Raw genomic sequence first — 26,064 nt, 5'->3', positions numbered from 1 at the left:
ATTGAAACCCTAGATAAAATGAGTTTGACATCTTGATGAGTTGTGGTTGTGATTTAAGGTTTGTAAATAAACCTGGGCAAGAAGTTGAAGTATAGTCTCTTGCTGATTATGTCTAATGCTTCTGTTGTTATGAGATTTATGTTATGGCTAACTTCATACTTCTATAGTTTTGGTTGTACTTGCTATCTAAGTTGTGCAGGTACACAATCTACAAGATGGTGAAGATGATCGAAAGAAAAAGTTGATGTGATAAGAATAACTTTGATAAGATGGATGGAAGCCACGAAAGATTCTCCGATGTCGAAAAGAAGAAGTTGATTTCCCTAGGTTAAGAGGGAGCCTGGATAGAGAAAATCTCCCTGGTTGAGAGGGAGAGCATAGTTTTGATTGGAGAATGAAGTTTGAAGGATATGTTGTTGTATGAAAAGAAAAAGTATCAAAGATTCGGTTGATAGGCCTATCGTGTTTGAGAAGCAGCATCAGAAAAGCCAGGAGGTTTGTGGTTATTTATGAATATGTGAAAGTATATTATTGATTGGGGTTGTGTTTGTACAGGTGAATCTCTCGAAGGTCTTGATAGCATGCTAGTTACCAATCAGTTTGATTGGGAGAGACTGGTTGTCCTCGATCTGCTGGATAAAGGAGTGTTGCTGGATAAAGGAGTGTTGACGCTTTGTGAGTGAAGCATTGCCTGGGAAGACATCTGGTCAGCACTTTGTGTTGATATCTAGATCCCAAAGTAGGGAGGGTAGCGTGGGTCATAGAGCTTTGACCGTGGATATGCACCTAGATCCCTAGGTTGATGGTTAGCAAGTAAGCCTAATGATACCTATAGAGGTTGATAGATTGATTCCATCCTAGTCCCACTTGGATAGATTTCCCTGGTCAGGAATCTAGTCCATGGCATTGCAGTGCCTAAATTGTTGAGAGACCAATGGATAGATTGCCCTGGTCAAGAATCTAGTCCATGGTATTGCGGTGCCTAAAGTTCTTCATGGTTCATATAGTTGAGTTCTTCCTTGTACTTGTATATGATGAATACCTCCCTAGTTAAGAGGGAGTGTTGGAAAATGTAACTAGGTTCGATCTTCATTAAATGTAGTTGAGTCATCATGTAATGTACTAGTCAAAAGAATAAAGAAAAGAATTTTTATTATTATTATTATGACTTATTAAAGCATGGGTTTCATGCTTGGGTCATCTAGTTTTAGGTCAAGTCCACATTGAGGACTTCTAGGATTTATTCTAAGTTAATAGAGTCATTGTACTTTTAAATAGACCCTTCTTGGGCTTTTGAATCATGTAAAAAAGTTAAGTATTGAGTCAAATATGAATTATGTTGCCTCCACACCAAGTCGGCCTTAATATGATCAAGTCCGCTTCAAAGAGGGCTATTCGACCTCACCAAAGGACTATAAATGAAGCATTTCGAATTTCATTTGAAGCACACTCACAACAAGCAAGTTTGATATCTCTTGAAGCTAGGAAAAAGTGTGAAATAGAGGAAGGAAGGTAAACGGAGTGTGAGTTTGGTCTAGGAGAAGGAAGGAAGGAAAATCGAAGTCTTGATGCATCTATCTCTCTCTCTCTTGTGCCCTAGTTTGGAAGATCGAAGTTCTCTAGTTGATGCCATAGTCAGTTGCTGCATGTTGCTGCTACTATAGAAGTTGCTATTGTTGGATAATGCTGCTTTTGGAAGTTGTATTGGGCCAAGATCGAATTTTCTAAGTGAAGATCGAAGTATTTCAGAGAATATCGAAGTCTTGAAGGCAAGGTCGAAGTTGTTGGATCGAAGAAAGTGTTTCTATTGTTGTTGCTACTGCCAGGTCAAGTAGGATCATCTATAAAGGAAGAAGAAGGATGACTTGGTGTGGAGGAAAATTCTTGTCAAGGTCTAGAGTCTTGGAATATTTCAGGAAAACTATTGAAGGAAGAATTACTAACTGGGTTTTCCTTTAGAAAGGGGTTTTCCCTGGTTGTGAGCCTATATCTGGTGTCCATTGATTTATGTGCTATTGCTTTGGTAATGGCTTGATTAACTAAAAGAAAGAAGGCATAAAGGAACCTAATAAAAAATCAAGAACATCACAAGTAATTATCAAGTATAATAAAATCTTTCTGCCTTTATGATTTTCTAACATGAAGAGAAGCTAGATGTTGACTAAAAGTTTACTTTCTAATGAAGAGAAGGATGACAAAACTATTGGTTCAACCCTATGGTTTGTTGAAGGAAAGAAATGAATGGTCGATGCGCTACAAAGAAGATCTAGAAGATGAAGGCTCCATGATGAATAAGTTAAAGTTCACGACATCAAAAGAGGAACCCTACAAATAGCCGATAGTACCACGATATCCACCAAAGAGCAGATGGTTACTGATTGGAAACAAGTCCCTAGTTAAGAGGGAGCTTGGGCATGTCCCTAGGTAAGAGGGAGCTTGGGTATATTCCTTTTTATAGGAATGTGTAGATACTCTAGAGTTGAGAGGGAGATAGACACATCATTCTTGTCTTCATGTTATGAAGAAAGAATGGAGGATTGGGTAAGCATCTAAGATTGATTCTAATACTCTTTGAGGATGTGGTAGGGCATCCAATAGGCAAGAGTAGTCGAAGAGGAAATTCCTCTAGGATGTGTTATTAAAGACAGGAATTGTCATAAAAGGACATACCCTATGAAAACCTGGGTGGGGTATGTGCCTTGAGAGACAATGATGATGGTGTCTATCAGTCATTGGTCTCGCCAGTATTGTGCTCTGATCTTGTGGAGAGATAGAGTTGTTAGTCAAGGGCTTGCTATGTGACAACGTTGGTTGGTATGATGAGATGCACCGGTATAAGCTGATATGATAGCTTATGAGATGGCTTACTAATCTGACTCTTCTTATGAGAATTCTTTAGTTTGAGAATTTCCAAGTACCTTGTATGGATTATGAATAACTCCCTAGTTAAGAGGGAGTGTTGAAATATGTATCTAGGTTTGGTCTCCATAATGACATGTAATCATGATTTTATGTATTTGATGTAAAGAAGAAAAAGAATGTATTGTCATTCTTAATGCATGGGTTTCATGCTCTAGGTTATTTTATTTAGGTCAAGCACCCATTGAGTGCTTCTAGAGCTTGTCATTAAGTCAACAAGTTAATTGAGTCATTGTCATGAATGAAAGACCCTTTTGGGCATGTTATATATTGTAAAGAAAATTTATGTAAAGTCAAAAGTGTCAAATAGACCCTCCAAGACCTTGTCAACAAGCAAAGATCAAGTTGGCCTTCATGAGACGACAAGTCGGCCTCTAAGCAGCAATTCAACCTAGAAGAGAAGCCTATATATTAGAGACTTAGACCTCATTTGAAGGGCACTCACTCACTCACAAAAGAATTTGATCAAGAAAGAGAAAAAGATGCGAAGAAGAGGAAGAAAAGAAAAGTGAAATTTTGGATTGTCTTTGGGCTTCTATCCTTCACACATGCGAGATAATTAGGACAACTATTACAGTAGCTAAGACTGAATTGCATAAGTCAAATTCGGGCTCCAAGTGGTACACTTTGCAAGCTAAGTTTCTTAGAAGAAAGGATCAACTCAAGCGTAGAAGGAAAGAGGAAGAAATCACCATCTTCTCCACATGTGCAAGAGCTAGGGTTTCTGCAGAAGAAATTGTCGGGGGTCGAAGTTGCAGAAGAAATTGTTGGAGGTCGAAGTTGCAGAAGAAAATGTTGGAGGTCAAAGTTGTAGAAGAAACTTTTGGAGTCGAAATTGCAAAATTTGTTGGGGTCAAAGTTGTTAGAGAAGTTGTTAGAAGGAAAGCTCATCAAGGAGGAAGGATTGACTTGGTCTTGGAGGGGACTTTGACAAGGGTCTTAGGTCTTGGAATTCGTCATTTGAAGTTCTATAAGAAGAGAAGAGTTCTTGTGGGTTTTCCTCTCAAGAGGAGAGGTTTTGGCCCTGGCTGATAGCCTACATCTTGTGTCCTCTTGTCTCATTGTTCTTTCATAGTTTGGTAGTTGTTTGATGATAAAAACATAATAATAATCAAGTGAAAGAAGAAGTTAATCAAGTTAAGTTAAAATACATCACAAGCAGTTATCAAAGTAAGAGAAATCACCTAATCTAGTTGCCCCTAGATTTCTCAACATGGTATCAGAGTTAAGGTGACTACATCAAGGAAAGGCAACTTGAAGAAAATAATCCAATTGAATAAGGGCCAAGCAAGCTAAGGAGCATCAAAGGACCATCCATCACATCTCAAGGAGAAGAAGACCTCAAGGACCCTACCTCCACTCAAAGAAAGAAGGACTACACATTTGAAGCATCTTGAAGCCTCCACATTCTACAATACCATCCAAGAAGGAAAGAAGAAACATTGCTATCATCATCAAAGAAATCAAGGTGATCCCCCTCTCTTTGAAGAAAGGATCACATCTCCAACATATTTGAAGAAAGACATCTCTAGAAGAAGAAGTATTGTCATCTTCAAGGAAGCAAACATCATCAATCATCATCAAAGAATCAAGTTGAAGATATCATCAGCAAAAGAGCATCTTCACTTGACAAGTAAGTATATCTATGTCTACATCTACCATCAAAATGACTTCACTCTACAAGAAAAGCAATAAATTGGTTAGGTCGTCAAATTTCCTTGCGCAGAAGAAGAAGAAGATAGATTTGATCCTCATAGAGAATGAAGTTGTTGAGTATGTAAAGGGCTTTGTCTCTAAACCATCTCAAGAGCAAGCTCAAATCAAAGTATATGAAAGGGGAAATAAGGGCTCAAAAAATCCTTATAGAATCAATCAAGGATTCACTCATCCCTTATGTAGTAAAGATGGAGACATCAAAGGAAATCTATGAAAAGTTGGTAGAATTGTTTTCCGTAAGCACTGCAGGAGAAGTGATATCTTTGAGAACCGAGCTATACAAGATGAAGGTATCAAAGGAAGAAGGGATAGCCTCATACCTTATGAAGGTGTCACAAATAAGAGATCAACTACAAGAGTTAGGAGAAATAATGTCTGATAAAGAAATGACCACCGTTGTGCTCAATGCACTACCTGATGAATGGGGCAACTTTGTATCAAGTATCTATGGAAAGAAGGAAGCCACTCCATTCAGTGAACTTTGGTCATTATGTAAGATTGAAGAAACTAGATTGAAGGCAAAGAGCGATGTTGGATCAAACGAACAAGTTCAAGCATATGTTGCCATGGCTAGGAGAAAAGGAAAGTTTGGTCCTCAAAAAAAGAAGAAGATTGATATGTCAAAGATACAATGTTATGAGTGTAATGAATATGGGCACTACAAAAGGAATTGTCCCAAACTTAAGAAGGACAACAAGAAGAGAAAGGAAAGAAATGAAGCCCATATCACCGAAGAAGTAGAAGAACCTAAAGGTAAGAAATCAAAGAAGGAGGAAGTGAAAGATCTCTACTATGACTGAGATAATCTCCTTCACTTAGTTCTTTTCAGTTATAGAAGATGATAGGAAGCATCAAGATGAATTAGAAATGACATTATCATAGAATCTTGAAAGGATAGTTGAAGTAGAAGTCTACATGTTTGTAGCATCATCATGATAGAAAAGAAATATCTTCATTGAAAGCATGGAAAGACAACCGAAATAGCAATATATATGATTGGAAGAAATTCATCTAGCATGAAAGAAGATAGAGAAAGGTCATCATACATCATCATTATTAGAAAGGAGTATTTGCATAATGAGGATCATCGAGATCCTCCACTAGAATCTTTAATAGAAGGTTCACCTCTACTTGGAAGAAGCAAGTGTCTCGTTGATAGTCTACATTCAACCTTGTGTGGGATCAATTGTTTAGAAGGAGGATGGTATGGTGACAAAGGAATGCAGCATGTCAAGTTGACTGAATTACTTTAATCTTCAAGCAAGAAAAGGAAGTCTAGATGAATACATGAAGAAAAAAGTATGTATATATTTGGTAATAGAGAGATAAGTCATGTCATCATATAGTTGTAGATGTGTTTTATCTCATGAGCATGATCAAGGAAGAAGGATATCTTCCATTAGAATTATGCATAAAGGCATGTAGACAATATGCCTTGAACTCTTCTACATATTGGTAAGATGAAATCAATATAATATGACTTCATATGGAATATGAGGTGGTTGAATATCATGGTTTCTATAAAAGAACCATGTAAAGAAGATCTTGAGGGAAGCAATATGTGAAGAAAAGGAGAAGAGTTCGTGAAAGATGAAACTATAATAATGTGATCAACATCCAATAACTAGAAGAATTAGCTATGAGATCTCCATGGAAGAAGAAGTTTTGAAGCCTTGATATGGATAATGCAAAAAGAAAAGACCTCGGTAATGAATGTCTTGGAGGTGTGTTCATACATGTGCAGGATCTTGATGTTGCAAGAAGCAGATGTCATGATGAAGGGCCATCATAAAAGATAACCTTGATTTGACGTTCATTTTTTTATTTTTGAACAACATCTAGTTGGGTTGAAACAAGGCTACTGAAAGAGAGTTGTAGATGTCATCTACAACTAGTACTCATGAGAATGGATGGAAGATCTTGAAAGAAACATGACTTGGAAGACGTAGCTATACGAAGAAAATCTAGATGTGGACTAAAAGATCACTTTTCGATGAAGAAAAGGATGACATGACTATTGGTTCAACCCTATGGTTCATTGAAAGAATATGATGGATGGTTGATGCCCTACAAAGAAGACCTAGAAGATGAAGGCTCCATGCTCAAGAAGTTAAAGTTCATGACATCGAAAGAGAAGCCCTACAAGCAGCTAATAGTACTATGATGTCCACCAAAGAGCAAATGGTTGTTGATTGGAAACAAGTCCCTAGTTAAGAGGGAGCTTGGGCAAGTCCCTAGGTAAGAGGGAGCTTGGATATATTCCTTTTTATAAGAATGTGCAGATCTTCCCTAGTTGAGAGGGAGAGATAGACACATCATTCTTGTCTTCATGTTATGAAGAACAAATGGAGGATTAGTTAAACATCTGAGATTGATTCCGATAATCTTTGAGGATGTTGTAGGGCATCCAATAGGAAAGAGTAGTCGAAGAGGAAATTCCTTGAGGATCTGTTATTCCAAGATAGGAATTGTCCTAAAAGGACATACCCTTTGAACACCCGGGTGGGGTATGTGACTTGAGAGACAATAATGATTATGTGTATCAGTCATTGGTCTTGCCAACATTGTGATCTAATCTTGTGGAGAGATAGAGTTGTTAGTCAAGGCCTTGCTATGTGACAATGCTAGTTGGTATGATGAGATGCACTGATATAAGCTGATAAGATAGCTATGAGACGACTTACCAATCTGACTCTTCTTATGAGAATTCTTCAGTTTGAGAATGTCCAAGTACCTTGTATGGATTATGAAAACCTCCCCAGTTAAGAGGGAGTGTTGAAATATGTAACTAGGTTGATTTTATGTATTTGATGTAAAGAAGAAAAAGAAATTTATTTTCATTATTGATGCATGGGTTTCATGCTCTAGGTTATTTTATTTAGGTAAAGTACCCATTGAGTGCTTCTAGGGCTTGTCATTAAGTCAACAAGTCAATTGAGTCATTGTCATGTATGAAAGACCCTTTTGGGCATGTTATATATTGTAAAGAAAAATTATGTAAAGTCAAAAGTGTCAAATAGACCCTCCAAGACCTTGTCAACAAGCAAATATTAAGTCGGCCTTCATGAGAGGACAAGTCGGCCTAAAAGCAGCAACTCGACCTAGAAGAGAAGCCTATATATTAGAGACTTCGACCTCCCTTGAAGGGCACTCACTCACTCACAAAAGAATTCGATCAAGAAAGAGAAAAAGGTGCGAAGAAGAAAGAAAAGCAAAATTTTGGATTGTCTTTGGGCTTCTACCTTCACACGTGCGAGATAATTAGGGAAACTATTACAGCAGCTAAGATCGAATTGTGGAAGTCAAGTTAGGGCTCCAAGTGGTACACTTTGCAAGTCGACTTTCTTAGAAGAAATGATCAACTCAAGAGAAGAAGAAAAGAGGAAGAAATCACCATCTTCTCCACATGTGCAAGAGCTAGGGTTTCAGCAGAAGAAACTGTTGGGGGTCGAAGTTGCAGAAGAAACTGTTGGAGGTCGAAGTTGCAGAACAAACTGTTAAAGGTCAAAGTTGCAGAAGAAACTATTAGCGTTGAAATTGCAGAAGTTGTCGGGGTCAAGGTTGTTAGAGAAGTTGCTGGAAGGAAAACTCATCAAGGAGGAAAGATTGACTTGGCCTTGGAGGGGACTTTGACAAGGGTCCTAGGTCTTGGTATTCGTCATTTGAAGTTCTATAAGAAGAGAAGAGTTCTTGTGGGTTTTCCTGTCAAGAGGAAAGGTTTTCGCCCTGGCTGATAGCCTATATCTTGTGTCCTCTTGTCTCATTGTTCTTTCATAGTTTGGTAGTTGTTTGATGATAAAAACATAATAATAATCAAGTGAAAGAAGAAACTAATCAAGTTAAGTTAAAATACATCACAAGTAGCTATCAAAGGAAGAGAAATCACCTAATCTAACTACCCCTAGATTTCTCAACACAAGTTACCCTCTCTCTTCCCAATTACACGCCCTACACCTAGGCTAAAAGTTCTCAGCCTAACAAGTATCTGTTCATCTCGGAAATACAACTCGTATCCCTTGTCCTCCGGTTGAGACTAATAGAAGGTTCTTTGTTAGCCCTAGAACATATAGCACATCTGTCACCACCACAAGTCCTCTTGACTCTGGCTAAAATTGAATAGTCCCAACCCCCTCTACTGCACACTTGGCATTATTGCCAAGCTCCACATGTAGATCTGAGTATCCCTCTGAAATACTAGTGGACAACTCTCATGATCCCATCATATGAAGAGAAGCACCATTTTCCACAAACAATGCTCCATTGGACATGGTGCCAGAAAGAAAAGACACCAACGAGAACAACTCCTCGAATTTGGTGGAAAATCACTAATCTATGAATTTGCTAAAGCTGCAACCTGTGCCTTCTCATTGCCTTCTTCTTGTTTGAACTTTGGACATTGACTGCACAATGGCCAAACTTATGTGACGACGGATTGGACAATGCTACATAATAATAATAATTTTAGTATTATGTTATAACTCAGCATTGCACTGAAAAAACAACACAAAGATAGTCTGGAATACCTCATTCATGAATAAAACAACAAAAAACCCAAGAGTATGTTTGAGTGATCTTTTCAAAAACATTCTCCATCCATGTCTGAGTAGGATCAAAGTAACACGCTATGTCTAGAAACAGTCAAAATTAGAATGTAACACCCTATGTCTATGCAACAATAAGAACTAGAATTAAATGTTGGACTGAACACAAAAGGCAAAGCCCTTACCAAATCATCAAGCTTATCTTGTTGCTCAGCCTCCTCATCATCATCACTACATCTTCTTCCTTATACTCATCAAGATCAACATCATATATAGGATCGACATGATGCATATAACTTGTTTATTTCTTTATGAGTGAGTGCAGTATTTGTTATTTTCTTAATTATTATGTAAAATAACTTCTCTCCTGAAGGAAGTTCATCTTCTCATTTTCTCCCCATCTCCTATGGCTTCCTCATTTATTGTTGATTACTTATTTTGTCTCATTTCCTATAGATAACAACCCACATTTCTGGTCTGTAGGGGAACCTCATTTATCGAAGCCCGTTTCCTGCTTTTCCCAGTTTCTTGTTTCCAGTCAGGGACATAGTTGCTCGCATAGCAGTTGGACGAGAACTATGGGTTAATCTAAGGGAAAATCATAAAGGCATGAAGGATGGGCATGGTAGTTATCTATTATGATAATGGCAGTATGCAAAAGACTAGTCCACTCAAAACTTCACACTCACCTCTATAATCCAAAAACCAACTAGAGGATATAATATTAAAGAAGAGATATTTTTCTCGCATGAATCTTGCAACCTTCATTAGATTATCCTTATCATTATAGAGCATATTTTACCAATGTTTTCCAAAAACATACATTTCAATCAATCCACTATCTGTCTGGTCTATAAACTATTTCTACCATTTTACTATTTGTTTGTCAGATTTTGCTTTAGTATAATGTTGCAGCTAGTATCTTTCCAACAATAGTTTTAGGTGGATTTTATTTACGATGTTGTTGTTTCTGTAATGACCCACCTACAGTTTACAAACAGAACGTAAATATTAGCATGCATACGAGACATCCATATGATAGCTACATATGCATGTATCGCATATGCTGCATTAGTATATATGCAAACCATTTATGAAAGTCCAGTGAATGAATTATTGACATACGAGGTAAATACCTAAACTCGCCAAATCAAATAAATATATACTTATGGAAAACTTGTTATACCACTACAATAAAATAACTAATACATTATTCCAAATATATTAATTCAAAAAAATTTAATTAAATAAAAGAAATTATATATAAAGGTTCTAAATTAAATTATTAAAGTTAAAAGTTAAAAGAGAATTATGTTGTTATAAAAAATAAAAATAAAAATTAATTAAAGATCAAACATTAAAAGAAAAATAAAACAATATTAAATAAACCCTAATAAAAAGGGACTACATAAATTAATAAACAGGTGAATGTCAAATAAGAGGTGACTATCCACCTTAAATTAGTATGAGGAGCCATGCAAAGGGACAAGGGACAAGAATCCCCACCTCACAGCCACGGTGGTGGAGGCTGAATGAACAGTGACTCTAAGCAATAAAAGAGAAGGGAGTGCGACAGAGATGGGATCCTTGGAGGTTTGCCTAGAGAACACCATGCAGGAAGGAAGAACTTACAGTGAAAAATTACAGTTAGAACAGCCTTAATTGTCCTTGAAGCTTTTGCGCACGGGGGCAAATTACTTCAAATTGAGGTATTTTGGGGCTGGGTACTGAGATTTTGCCCAGTTTGGCAGGGAGGTGTTGGTCTTTTGGTAACAAGAGCAAATTTGAAGCGTCAATAGTCCGGGATTCATCTCAACAATAAAAACAATTTCCAGGTATTTTTCTGCAAATTTAAATTTTTAATTCTGATTCCTGTCTGATTAAAATTTGCACAGTCCGGGTTTTACAGTTTCAGAGAGTTATGAATGTTGAAAAACTGAAATATAAAATTAGCTCTGAAGCCCGCTAAAATTTCTCAAACTGCTAAATTGGAATGATAAGTTATCGTTCTTGGAAAATAGTTGCCTCGTTCTGTTGCACAAACAAAATTAATTTTGTTGCATATACGTATTTAAACTTTCGGAATAATATGCTACAGTAGCCCTCTCATATACTGTCAGTAAAAAATATTTCTTCCTGAACTGAGGTAGAACTCAAACACATCAGACATTATAACATACTTTTGGACATATTCAATCTATTTCGCTTCTTATTCTATGCCAAGAGTAATTTCTTCACAATGTCATTCGGTTCTCACTGCCACCAATATAACTATATTCTGACTGCTGATACATGATTCTAGATTCTTACCCACAAGGCTTTCTATCCACAATGTGGTACAACCGCCCTGGTGCATATAGTCTCCTTGGATCTTTAAGCTTCTTTTCTTCCGACATAAATGTATCTTTCATGCATCTGACGCACAATAAACAAGGCAAGCTGTCCAAACACACCGAGACTTTTAGCATCTTGAACAGATAGAAATGATGTAATCGTAACGAGTAATTGCTATGTGAGAAAATCCATAAATGGTATCAATGTTTGCAACTGTAATATGACCACCATGCTAACTACAGTTAGAAATAAGTTTTGATCATGAAGAAAATTCTGAGTTATATGATGAAATTGCATTATAATGGTTCAAAGATTATTCTAACAACTAACAAGTAATAACATATATATTAAAACCATGGGTGCAAAGATTGTCATACCAGAAAATAGACTCAAAAATATCTTCGAGAGGAGTAGCAGTTCTTGCCAAGAAATCATCCTGCAGGAATTTACAAAAAATGCAATACCATAAATTTCTCTCTACATCTATGATTCTATAGATACATAAATAGTAGATATAAATCCAGAAAAGCACTGGTGTGAAAGATTGTTGTAGTGGTCATATATGATCTTTGCAAACTACTACTTGATATTTGATTTGGAATAAAAAACAAAAAAGAATATTGCAAGATACAGAGCACTGGTAAAACTGGGACTAAAACCACCTTACAACTGCTAAACTGTGCTTCAAAGATATAAGAAAACCCATTATCCTGGAACAGATCAGAAAGATAAGCTAACATCCCTGACAAGTGCCTTATGAAGTACACCTAACAAATACAGAAAACTGTATTGCCAAAGATTATTCTTGATAATCAGTAATCATCATGTACTTGGTAGGGTATAAAGAAAATGTTGAACTTTAACACTTGAATAATATTTAGGAGTAAGAAAAGTTTGTATATTGATCACTTTATATTAGTGACATGTGACCTGGGTAGCATTTAGATATTGTGATGTTGACATTCACAAGATAGAGAGGATCGAATGGCACTAAAAACAAACCCAATTCTGCAATAATAACCAAACACAAGTGCATTAGAGAGAGAAAGTACAAGTGTGCCAGAAACCGAAAAATAGCCAAGCAAAAGAGAGTGTGCTAAGGAGAAAATAACTCAAGCATGAGACTGCAATAGTTATGGTGCCCCTAGGTTAAATCACTTTTATAACTAATGCTCGAATCAGTTGAGTGAATATCACAAATGAGGAATCAATGTATGCATACACAACTCAAGAGCTATTGTGCTTTCCCCAAGAGTAGTAATGAATCTAAATTGGCCAGGTTAGCCTTAGCCAAAAACAGCCCATAATATAAATGTAAGTAATGATACAATCAATGTTATCAGAACCAGACCAGTCATTGAACTGGTCATCTGCAAAAATGTGAATTGGACTGGAACCTGAAAAAACCAGACAAAAAAACCGGTTGACAAAAAAATCATAAAACATTCAAATTTTGAGAAAAAATAAATAAATATATATATATGTGTGTGTGTGTCTGTGTGTGTATCCATATGAGCCCAAACCACCATACACAAATATGCAAAGTTTTTCATATATATAGCAAGGGTGCATATAACCAAAATAGCACCGAGTGCTATTTATCTATGAACCAAAAATACATCAACAAAGAATCCCTAAAAGGCCTCTAGAGTACATATAAGTACATATCATGAAAATCATTGCCTATATTGGGATCCTCACCATCAATATTACCCTCTAAGAATTAAACTAAGATCGAAAAAGTCTAAAATGTCAAATCAGTGATTTTATTTGAGCAATGGATACATTTCTACTAGAATCACGATAGAGGAGTTCAACAATCAAGGCCACCAACATCGAGGTACATAGAGGGTTTAGTGTTTGTGATTAAATACTAGTTCCATACCCTCATACATGAGAGAATCTAATAGAAACATTGCAATCCTGCTAATCTTGAGATCTTGAAAACTTTAAGTCTACTGAACTTTGAATGGGATCTAAAATTCTACATTTTCTATATGAAATCTAATGAAGTTGGAAGTCGATACCGCTCTCAAACATCCTAAAATAATTAATGGTAATGTTAAAAATTTAAAGTAAACGACATTTACTTTAACAATTTAATACTAATTGCTATTCAGCGGGAGGGTACCGGAGCGCAGCGCACAGGGGAAAACGGGGGTTTGTAGTTGACGGACTCATCAGATCTAGGGTTCGAAACTAGAAAAGAACAGGGTCAGAGTGGCAGAGCTATACAGAAGAGGACAGATCCTGACCCGACAGATGGAAAACGAGGGGTCCATAGGGACCCCATCTTATAAACAAATAATGATGCACAAACAGACAGCACAGGAAGGTGTGCAAATAGCTGGGTATGAAAGGTCACAGAAAGAGGACGTGACCAACAAGGGAAGGAAAAGATATGAAGGCAATGAGGATCACAATACTCAAAAGCTGAAAGGAAAGGCGGACGGTAGTCGAACAGAAAACAGAGGCAGGGAAAAGCCAACGCAAGCACATCCCGCCCATGAAAACAAACAAGAAAAGAAGCAGACAGAAGAAGAAGAAGGGGCTCTGAATAAAGAGAAGGAGGAAAAAGGAGACAAAACAGAAACATTCAACAGTAAAAAGACTCAAGGCCCATGTAAACCTAAGGCGGCAGAAACCCTAAGGGTGGTGATAACAGACCCAAACATTCAAGCCTACGGGGATCACATGATCGAACATGCAGTGATCTGCAAGTTCATGGGACTCTGGCTAACAGAAAGGGCGATGTGCTAATGGATAAAGCAGCAATGGAAACCCAAAGGTGATGTTAGACTGCACTTAGGAGCCAAAGGTTTTTTCACTGTTGTTTTCTCAAATCTAGAGGATAAGGATAGAATATTTCATGGCGGACCTTATTTCTTCGCTTCTGCGGGCCTATACATTAGGCCTTGGAAGCCCAATTTTGTGCCAAAAACAGAAACCTTCAAGCAAGTGCCTGTCTGGATACGCCTCTTCTCCCTGCCAATAGACTATTGGGGTTATGCAGCTCTGAAACAAATAGGTGATAAATTAGGGACCTTCATTAAAGCTTCAGAAGCTACTTTGCAGAGAAGATACACCTCCTGTGCCAGAATCTGTGTGGAAATGGATGTGTCGGGGGCACTGCATGAGGGACTGTGGCTAGAATATAGGGATGAAGACTATTTCCAAGCCATTGATTATAAGCAAATTCCATTCCGATGCAGAAAATGTCATGAGCATGGACATTTAATCAGAGAATGCCCATTAAATAAAACAACGAAAGACCTTAAGGTAGACAAGGCAGAGAAGAACAGGGAATTCTTCACTCGACCAAGAGCGAGACAAAGAACTAACAGGAAACGCCCGACCAAAGCAAGCACTTCACAAGGTAACACTAGCAATGCTTTCGAAATTCTGGAAACTGAAACTGAATCAGAGGACAACAATAAAGAACAAAACACCTCTGAAGCAAACAAAACTACAACAGAGCCTGAAACTAAAACAATGGAAAAAAATCCTCCAAGCATTACACTACAGAATCAAGAAGTAACAGAAGGGGTAGATGAAGACTCCGAAATGCTCATAGGTGACATCGGAAGTGATGAGATGGAACTTACTAACATACTAGAGCATGAAGGAGTTAATCTAGCAGACATGGTGGAAAACTGGAAAAAGAAGGGGATGGAACACATATCGGAAGAGGAATTTAGGAGAATTAATGATATACTAATAGCACGACAAAGAGCAGAAATAGAAATGCAAAGCAAGAACCTGGGCGTAGCCAAAGGAATGGGACTCTGAACAAAAGGTCTACTTCAAACCTCCACAAGTTCCAAACAAAGGAAAAAGAGAGGACACAAAACCAATAATGAGGCACTGCAGGAATTGGGACAAATGATCTTAAACTCTGGTAAGATGAAAGCTCTAGAAGCTTTTTCTTTAAACTACTAAATCTTGTTTTAAAATGAAATTCATCTCTTGGAATGCTAGAGGGCTTAATAGCCAAATAAAACAACGACTTTTAAAGAAGAAGGTCCAAAAGGAAAAACCAGATATTATATTTGTGTAAGAAACCAAATGTGCAAGTAGTAGTATTCATAATGTAAGCAAAAAATTAGGCAAACAGATGGAATACCTGGAAACTGCCAGCAATGGATGGGAGGGAGGCTTAATCACCCTGTGGGATCCGCAAGTAATCAAAATCCTCTCCTTTGAAGCGACCAGATCTTTCATTGCTGTAGAAGCTCAGGTGGTAGGAAATTCGGAAACCTATTTGTGTACTAATGTCTACGGGCCTCAGAAGCTAGAAGAGAAGTTTCTTTTTCTGAGAACTTTGCTGAATCTGAAGCTAAGATATCCCAGAGCAAAGGCAGTCATAGGAGGGGATTTCAATATGATAACTACCCTCATGGAAAAAAAAAGAGGGATAAGGAAACTCAACAAAGATTCTGAAGCTTTCTTAGACTTCATCAAAACAACTAATCTAGTGGATGTCCACCCCAAGAGTGGGGCTTACACTTGGAATAACAAAAGGGGAGGTGAAAGACAAATTGCTTCTCGACTAGACAAATTTCTAATCTCCGAAAGTATTCTATTGGAGGGAGTTATAGTAGAATCAGATATACTACCTGGTGGAGGGTCAAACCATTGGCCCATTTCTCTGATTGCTGCTATCCAGGGCACTCCAAGAAACAAGCCGTTTAGGTTTGAGAAATTTTGGCTTACCCATCCGGACTTCATTCAACTCATTAAAAAATGGTGGAATGAATCGGTGGGAATCAGAGATACCAAAATGTATAGATTACAAGGCAAAATGAGATATATCAAAGACAAGATCAAAATTTGGAACAAAACAGTCTTTGGAAACATATTCAAAAAAAAGCAAAATTAGAGGAGCAATTAGAGCAGATACACAAAGGTTGGATCACTGGGAATATTAATCCAGAAACAGTAAACAAAGAAAAAATGTTGATGCAGCAATGGCAGCTTCGTTGCCAACAAGAGGAAACCCTATGGAAACAAAAGTCCTGCATTCAGTGGCTTAAGGAAGGGGAACAGAATACAAAATTCTTCCATAGATCAGCAATGGACCACAGGGGAGCTAACAAAATCCTCAGTCTCAAAAATGAACAGGGAGCCATTCTACAGACACATCAAGAAATTTCAACCCTTCTTACTACGCATTTCAGCAGCATAGCTCAAGAGCCAGAGGTTGACAGAACAGAAGCAATTGATGAACTCATCAACTCCATCCCCAAGATAATCACTAATGAGCAAAACCTGGCACTGACTCGAGAAATTTCTTTGGAAGAGGTGGAAGAAGCGGTGAAGGATATGCCTAATGATAAAGCTCCTGGGCCTGATGGTTTTACCATCAACTTCTACAAGGCTTGCTGGGACATTGTTAAAACAGAGGTCTGGGAAGTTGTGGAAGACTCTCAGCGTTCTGCCTCAATCCTCAAGTCCCTCAACTCTACATTCCTTGCCCTCCAAAAGAAGAGGAAGCCAACACCCCTGCAAAATTTCGGCCTATAGCTCTGCGCAATGTTATATATAAAATTATCTCTAAATTCATAGCTAACATAATGAAACCCATTCTTCCGGGCCTCATCTCTGAAGAGCAATCCGAATATGTTGAGGGGAGACAAATTCTGGACAATATTTTACTAGCTCAAGAAATGATTCATACTCTTCAATCCAGAAAGATTGCAGGTATGATGATGCAACTTGATTTGTCAAAGGCTTATGACAAGGTCAACTAGAATTACCTAGAAGCAATTCTAAAAGCTTTTGGCTTTGCTAGTCAATGGATAGTGTGGATTTTAGCTCTAATCAAATCTACTAAATTTTCTATTCTGGTAAACGGTGCCCCTTCAGATCAATTCTCCCCCTCACGAGGGCTCAGGCAAGGCGACCCATTATCACCGTTCCTTTTTGTAATCCTAATAGAAGGTTTAAATAGACTCATTCGCAGCGCTAAAGAGGAAGGAAATATCAAAGGATTGCAGCCCCTGCCTTCCATTCCAACGACCACTAACCAACAATTTGTTGATGATACGATGTTACATGGTACTCCCACAGTCAAAGAAGCCTTGGGCTATAAAAGGATCCTCAATCTTTTCAGCAAAGCTTCAAGTATGGAAGTTAATCTATCTAAATCCACCATCTTCTTTTTCAATACTCATTTAGCAGTGCAAAAAAATCTTTCTACCATCCTAGGCTTCTGGAGAAGCAGCCTGCCCTCTAGGTACCTAGGAGCTCCTCTAACTAATAAACCCTGGCAAAAAATCCATTGGGAAAAGATCCTAGCAAACCTGGAGAAAAGATGCCATCACTGGACCCATAGGGCCCTCAATTTTGCTAGTAGGCTAGTCTTAACCAAAGCAGTCCTTCAAGCTATTCCTCAATATATGCTCTCCATAATTCCTGCTCCCAAAGGAGTCCTTCAGCAAATGAGGATAATTCAGAGCACTTTCTTATGGGCAGGGAATTCAGAGAAGAAAAAGTGGGCCCTAGTGGCATGGAATAAAATGTGTAAGCCCAAACAACTAGGAGGGGTAAACTTACAGGACCCCTCCACCATCAATGGGGCTTGTGGTGCTAAGTTGTGGTGGAAATGGCTGAAGGAACCCCAACTTCCTTGGCCTAGACATTGGAAGGAAAAATACGCTCCAATGCATAGTATACAGTACCTTATCAGAATGCAAGAGAACCCAGAAAGCTCACCGATCTGGAACCTAGCAAGAAAAAACCGACACATTATACAGGAGAATAGCTTCTGGGAAATTCGCAATGGAGAAACTGCCCTTTTTTGGGAGGATACCTGGCAACAACTCCCCAAGTACGAAAGGCCTGAGTTTGCAGGTCTTCAAAGAAATTACCGGGAGCTTGGGAGAATGACGGTGAATCACTATTGGAATCCTATTAATAGGAACCAGGAGTGGAGAACTTGGGTATTTAATGAAACAGAACACATTACCGAAGCAAACAATGACATTAGGAACTTGCAAACACTGTTAAACAAAAGAAGAATTAGAATTGCGGAAGACAATGACCAACTAAGATGGGGAAGGCAAGGAGGGGGCAATTTTACGCTCAAAGAAGCCAGAAACTTCATTGAAGATTCGGAGCAAGAAGAAAAAGTTAAATGGAGCAACAAGGTTTGGGATTCACAATTCTGGCTGAAAATTAAAACCTTCCTTTGGCTCCTAATGCACAGGAAAACTCTCACTTGGGAGAATCTCTGAAAGAAAGGGTTCTGTGGCCCATCTAGATGCCCCATGTGTGGAAAGGAAGAAGAAACAATGAATCATCTCTTCAACACATGTGATTTGGCAAACCTTCTGTGGAATTGGGCGGAAACCACTTTGCAGCAAACGGACAGAATAAGAGATTCCATTCAAGAAACCATCGAGAATTGGCGAGGAAATTTCTCCAGCAATCAATTGGTTAAAATCATTTGGAAAACCATGCCAGGATTCATTACATGGTCAATCTGGAAGGAAAGGAATAGAAGAGTATTCTTAAACAAAACCAGAAATATTAATCACTCTATAGATATTATTATACAAAATATCAGGCAATTGGTTCTTGTCAAAGGAAGGCCAGAACAAGATACTAAAGCATCAACTGGGGACTTACAAATCTTGAAAGCTTTCAAATTGGATAAAGGAACCTTTGTGGCTACTGTGAATCGCCAACAGGAGATAAATACCACTTTAAGTATCTGGAAACGGCCACCTTCAGGCTTCCTTAAACTAAATTTCGATGGTGCTTCTCGGGGTAATCAAGGTCTGGCAGGCATCGGAGGCATTCTCAGGAACAACGAAGGAAAAATTCAGTACATCTATAGCAGAGCCTTAGGGGAAGGAACCAATAATGAGATGGAGTTCACAGCGTTGGAACAGGGTCTGAGAATTCTTCGGAAATTACAGGCGGGCGCAGCAGTGGTAGAAGGGGACTCTCAACTCGCAATCACAGCAGCGAGAAGGATGTATGCGGGAGCCAAAGCAAGCAAAGTCATTCAGCATTGGAGACTGGCCAAGGTGACAGAGAGTATTGCCGAACATCTTGTGCGTTTGAATGGTTTAATCTTTCAGGCAGTTCGCCGCAAAGCTAATACCGTAGCGGATCATCTGGCAAATTATGGTATAGAGAACCCCACTATCATCATGGACAGCTGTTGGCAGGACATCACCTGCCCGGAAGTAAGAAACAAGTGTACTTTGCTCTCGAGGCAGGACATGGTTAACGAAAGATAAGGCCAGAGGGACGGCGCTCTTTGCAGGTATTGGGTTATGATTATTATCAATCGTACTGCTGGGAGAATTAAGGGTCGGCAAAAGAATGAAGGACAGGCAGGAAATGAGCATTCAATGCACAAGCAGGCGGGAGGTACTCCCTTCAGATCCATGAACGAAAAGTATGAGTTCCGCCAGCACCCATTTAAAAGTATGGACACTTGGCACTCATCGGAGAGGTTCAAGCGGGGAAAACTTAAGAGCAAAAATCCGATACATCATCGAAAGTGTGAACCACGAAGCAAGGATAATTATGAAAGAATTTGCGGTCAGCAGGTGACAAGATGGAACGCAGCAAGTGACTCACCCACTCTCTACTCTATATCTTCGGTCCCCAATAACGGTAGCACCACTTTGTATGTTGTTAGTCTGCAAAAACTCATTTTCTCAACCCTCAGAATACGGTGTTGTTCGGTGCTTACTTTCAAGACAATGGCGGGTGAGGGCAGCAGAAATGCTTCTGCCAACCGAGATCTCAAGCAAGCTCGGGAAACTTATGAAACAAGGACCTCTTAGAGGGAAAAACGTAAGATTGAGGAGCTGGAGGCTATAGTGGCTGAGGAACAGGAGAACTTGGAGGAGCATGAACTAGAGAAGGATATGGAGTGGGTCGAGGACCCAGGAACATCTACAACTTGGGCCACCCACTATGTCCGCACGCAAGCGGAAATGTGGCGGATGAAGACGATGCTGGCAAAAGCCATAAGCATGCAAGGTGATTATATCAGCCAAGCTTGACAGGCTCAACAAGCTATTTCTGTAACTTCTGCGGAGCATGCGGCGATCTTGGAAGCCTTGGACTTTAAAATCAGTGGTCTGGAGCAGCAATTCAATAGCATTTCCAAAAAGCTAACAATCTTGATCAGCCTTCTGCGTCACTCCATTTGTCAGGAAGTTGTGAGTGTTGGGGAAAGGGTGGAGGAGAAAACGGGCACCAGTCAGGGCACACTCTCATCGCTACCTCAGGCGGGCAGAGCCAAGGCTCCGACTGGTCAAGAATCCTCCAAGAATTATGTGGTTCTCGAGATGTAATGGGTCTTTGCTGCAAGCACTGGGTGAGTTCCTGGGGCATGGGTCTGTACATTCGATCACTGACCTTGGAACTTATCCGTTTTGTCAGTTTTCTGGTTTTTTTTTCTCTCAGTAGTTGTCTAAGACTCTATGTGGGTCTCAGTGAGCCTCGGATTTGGATATACTATGGTTTTGTTGTTATTCTGCTGGTTCACTGTTTGTTTTTTTGTCAACCCCTGACTTTCTCTGCCGCCCTACGTGGTGTGCCCTGGGGTTCTTTAGGAGGTCATTTTGGTCATGATTGGTTGTATTCGGACTAGGAAAGCAGTCTTCTATCTGCACGAGCAGACCTTTTGTAAATATGTATTATTGTCTTAATATAAAACGCTGATTTACACAAAAAAAACAATTTAATACTACAACTAATTATTAGGGTGAGTGAATTGGAGGGGTGGGGATCTTTTTAAATAGCATTAATAGGGCCCTATATTTGGGTATTGTGCTTGTAAATGAATTATTATATTGCTTTTCTTTAGAAGAATAGGTTTCAATGGTCCCTTGCTCAAGGTTGCAAGAATCATCCCCCCTCCCATGGTCTAGAGGTCAGAACCTCACTCCGAATAGGACCATTGTACGATCACTTTGTAATCCGCGGTCGAAAATTTTGGAATCGTGCGTCCTACCACTATGGAATCTTTTGTACATGGTCCACCACATGGAACCACAATCCGGCACATAGTTTGCACATGGTTCCGACACTCTTCTTGTGCGGTTCTGGGCCCTGGCTCCACTCATATGATCCCCATGGACTTCAAATTTTATATTTACTATCTTAACTCTTCAGCTTGGGTGGGACATAGGGTGGGTTTAGGGATGAGAGGAGGGTGAGAATGAAGTTAAAAGGAAGGGAGATTTTAGAGAGGTGAATAAAGAGGAACTTGGAGGAGATAACAAAGGTTGCCAACTACCTCAACTTCTCAAGAATTAAAGAGGTAAGTGCAAATCCCAACTGCCTCCTTTTCTTGTATTTTTTTTGTGTTTTTTTCCTCTTCCCTACTCTTTTCCATTCCTTCTTGTTCCTCATTTTATTGCAGGTTGTCAATCTAATCTTCGAGAAAAATGGTGTTCTTTTGGTTTATCATTCCATTTTTAGTTTTCATGGTGTTCGTGGGGGGTGGCATCAAAAGGAAGAAATGGAAGAAGAGAATAATGGTCACAGTCATGGTCACCCAATGTATGATGATAAGGAAGGGTTTGAAGGGGACGGGGATGAAGATCTCAATGAAAGGCAAGGGGGAAAAGGTTCATTAACAACCTTGTGGAGATTTGCGACAAAACTTAAGGGGAGAAGAGATAGTGGAATTTTTGTGCCTTCATGATTGTAATCAAGATAAATCTTATAGCAATTCATATACCTATGAGGAGGCATCTTTGTGGGGTAATGGAGAGTGATGAGAATAAGGGTGCCATAGGGATCTCAATTTTCCCTAAGGTATCGATGGAACAAAGGCAAAAATACATAAAAGTAGAGGAAGCTACACAGAATAAACATGGTAAGAAACAAAAACTTCGATCCAATGCGACCTCTAGATTTGGTGGTGGTGGCCACACATCTTCATCTCCTTTTGGAACTTCCAAAACCTCTAAATCTAGAAGAATAATAGCATATTTCCTTAATATTGGTGGAAGGATGAGGTGGATGCAAAAGTGTTGCGGGTTTTTTGTGCTTGCAGTATACCATTTAATGTGTTTTGCTCTCCCTATTGGCATGATTTGGTTAAGGCCACCAATGAAGCCCCAAGAGGATGTTGAAGAATGTAACTAGGTTCGATTTTCATTATTGTATTTGAGTCAAATGTAATATTTGTCAAAAGAAAAGCAAAAGAAATTTTTATTATTATTGAATTGACTTATAAAAGCATGTGTTTCATGGTTGGGTCAATTGTTATAGGTCAAGCCTCCATTGTAGGCTTTAGGATTATTTATTTGGGTCAAAGTCAATTTGTGTATTGGTCAAAGACTCCTCCATCAAAGTCTCCTTGATCATCATCAGCCTCCTCAAAAGCATCCTTGTTGTTAGCCTCAAATAAGTCTTCATCAAGTCGGCCTAACCTTAAATGGAGACACAACCTTTCATAATGATATGTCGGCTCATTTATTATGGACAAACTACTATATATACCAGCCTAAGGCCTTCACTCAGATCAAAAGTTCGGACAACAATTCAGAGGGATATTTTCGGTGATGAACTCGGATTTCAGAGATGAACTTTGGTGATCTCAGTCAAAGTTTTTCGGTGATCACAGAGAGACTAGTTCGGATTTCAGAGAGACAAGTTTGGATTACAAAGAGACAGGTTCGAATTTCAGAGAAAAGGTTTTGGTGCTCTTACTTTGAGACAAGATGATTTCGGTGTAGTGACAATGTCTAAATACAGTGAAGAAGGTTTCGATGCTCGCACAGTTGCAAGGATGACTTGATGGAGGATGTCTTGGGTCTAGATTGTAAGGGTCTTGGTCGTCTCATCTTTTGAATCTACTGAAGGAAGAATTTGACTGGGTTTTCCCCTAGAGTGGGGTTTTTCCCTGGCATCGTGCCTACATCTTGTGTCATCTTCTATTTGTTGCTTGACATTAGTCTTGATGATAAAGAAAAGATAAAACGAAAGAACTAATAATAGTAACGAAAAATATCACAAGATAATGTCATAATAAGAGAAATCGTTTAACTGCCACCTCCTTGGATTTCTCAACAGAGGATACAAAAGCCCCAACTATGAGAAAGCTAGATCTTTGTTATTTGGAAAAGAAAAAGCGATAATTCATATGGCTTTCACATGGCTTACAGATGAGTGAGGGGAATGTGAGTTATCCATTATATTAGATGGTTGGACAAATGTTGGAAACCAACATTTGATAAATGTTCTTGGTGTTTTTGCTAGTGGTGCAGTGTTTTTTATAGTGTATGACTCCTCAATCACTACGTCTTCTCAAAACATTGCATATTTCCTATTGAAAACAATTAATGATGTTGGTTCTACTAATGTGGTTCAAGTAATCATTGATAATGCAACAAATTATAAGGGAGCAAGAAAAATCACTGAGTGGACTTATCCATGCATATTTTGGTATGGGTGCTTAGTGCACACATTGAACCTTTCAATGCATGATACTGTCAAGCATAGAGAATGTGGATAGATTAATCAACTACATAAGGGCGGGAAGTAACTCATTAAACTTGTCATTGGGCATATAAGGGTCAATTACTTTTATGGCACTTACTCCAAGTTACAGCTACTTAAGATTGCAAAAACTAGATTCGCTAGCTATTACCTCACCTTTAGGTGCCTATTAAAGGTGAGACAAGCTTTGGGTGCTATGATGGTGAATGACGCATGGGATGACGTGAGCACTAATAGAGATGGTGCTAATGTAGTGTACATTGTTCTTGACAGTCAATTTTGGTCACAAGTTAGATATGTTTTGCAATTCACTAAGCCAATTTATCACATGATCAAGTTTGTAGATTTAGATCGACCAATAATTGGGGAGGTGTATGAGCAAATGGATATTAGGGTGGATTAAAGACATTGTTAAGCCTAGAGATGTCAACTTGTATAAATATATTCATGTAGAGGTGAGAAAATGATGGGAAATGCTAAACATTCAAATACATGCCTTAGCATATTACACCTAAATACTATCACGTACCATGGTTTTCATCATCAACACCTACTAGGGGGACCAAGAGAACACCAAACCAATATCTAGAGGTTTAGGCTGGTTATATAAAAGCATTAGAGAAAATGGTCCCTAATGAGGAGTAGTGTCACACCATACAGAGGCAGTTGAGCAACAACATCCTTTGCACTAGCGCCTTTGGGACAAACCATGTAGTCAAAGATCTAGGGAATTTGTCTTCTCTCAAGTGGTGGAATATGCATAGCAGTGCCAGTCCACAGCTACAACATTTGGAAATATGTGTGCTCCCAAAGGTGGTGAACACTTGTTTTCCAAAGTGTCAAAAGAAACAGATTGAAAGTACATTAGGTAAAGAGTTTGGTCTATGTTCATTACAACTTGCGATTGTTGTCCCATTATTGTGAAGAGGTAAAGAAAAATAAATACTTGATGGTTTCGGACAAAGATCTAGAGGATAATTTGGAGCATGGAATGTTGCAGCGTTGATAATATCGGTGTTGGCAAAATATCGGCGAGGGTCCAGAAAACATCTTATTGGCAATATCAGCGAAAATGTTGGCAAATATTGGCAAGCATAAAAAATGCATAATATATTCATTTTTTTTTTCAGATTTTTAAACATATAAAGCAATAACAACATGAAATAAACACATTGGCACATAAATATGAAGAAAGCACTGATATATATGATGTCAAATAGAAATGATACATCAAAGGCAATACCAAATCCTGTTGATCCCTGATAATTGTCCAATAAAGGACTCAAATGTGGAGAACCAATATAAAATAACATCACATATATAAAAGTATCTCATCATCATGGGTTATATGTAGCAAAACAAATAAAACTAGCAGTTATCTATCTGAAATCAGTGCCCTCTCCCCCTTTTACGGGAAAACATGATGAGCCGTTTGCCAGGCCTGCCCCTAGCAGTAGAAGGCCCTAGCCCTGCCCCTGCACCTAATGTCAAATAATGAGTGCTAGGTATGGAGTTGTGCTCTCCAATATCTATAGCAGATGGTGTTGATGTTGATACTCCCACAGTCTCCTCCTCCTCCTCCTCTGCCTCCTACTCCTCCTCCGAGTCCTCCTCCTCTTGTTGCCCCTGTTCTAATGGATCATCTGGCTCTAACCATGAAGGTGACTCCTCCAAGATGGGCACCTCAGACTCCACCCTCCATTGAGACAATACATCAATATTGTCTAAGAAAATGGCATTTGGATCCATTGGTGCTTCTATTTGCTTCACTCAAAGTCGGATATTGTAATGCACATACACTAAATCATTGAGGCGTGCGAACTCCAACCTGTAAGAGTGTCAAAAAAACTAATGACTCTTGACTCTTGACTCTTGGCACTTGAGGGTCATAGATTAAAAATTTAAAATTACAATAAATGTAATTTCTCAAGTGAAGGTTGAAGCTCAAAATTATGCCTGTTGCACATTTTTGCATGTATTTTCTCAAATACACTCCACTTGCGCTCACACCCTAAAGAGCTACATGTTTGACTCAGGATTCTTATGGCCAATTTCTGCAAATTTGGTGCCCTTG

The 26,064-nt window shown here is 38.8% G+C and overlaps 1 protein-coding gene across 2 annotated transcripts in view; it reads right to left on the bottom strand.

Annotated features, from left to right (window-relative positions):
* LOC149236473 (uncharacterized) overlaps positions 1–26,064 on the bottom strand; it is a 219,343-nt gene that overhangs the window by 160,489 nt on the left and 32,790 nt on the right. For both annotated transcript variants that reach the window (XM_089372396.1, XM_089372395.1), the window contains exons 2-3: positions 11,888–11,946; positions 11,487–11,615 (exon numbers count right to left, since the gene is read on the bottom strand). In XM_089372396.1, coding sequence (XP_089228522.1) covers positions 11,487–11,615; positions 11,888–11,946 — 188 coding nt within the window. The remainder of the gene's footprint in view (positions 1–11,486; positions 11,616–11,887; positions 11,947–26,064) is intronic.

Source organism: Pinus tabuliformis, chromosome 8 (genome assembly GCF_031772625.1).
Source record: "Pinus tabuliformis cultivar Carrire ecotype Pingquan chromosome 8, CPIR1, whole genome shotgun sequence".
Taxonomy (NCBI): domain Eukaryota; kingdom Viridiplantae; phylum Streptophyta; class Pinopsida; order Pinales; family Pinaceae; genus Pinus; species Pinus tabuliformis.
The sequence above is the reverse complement of the archived record's forward strand: the minus strand, read 5'-3'. Positions and strand labels throughout refer to the sequence as shown.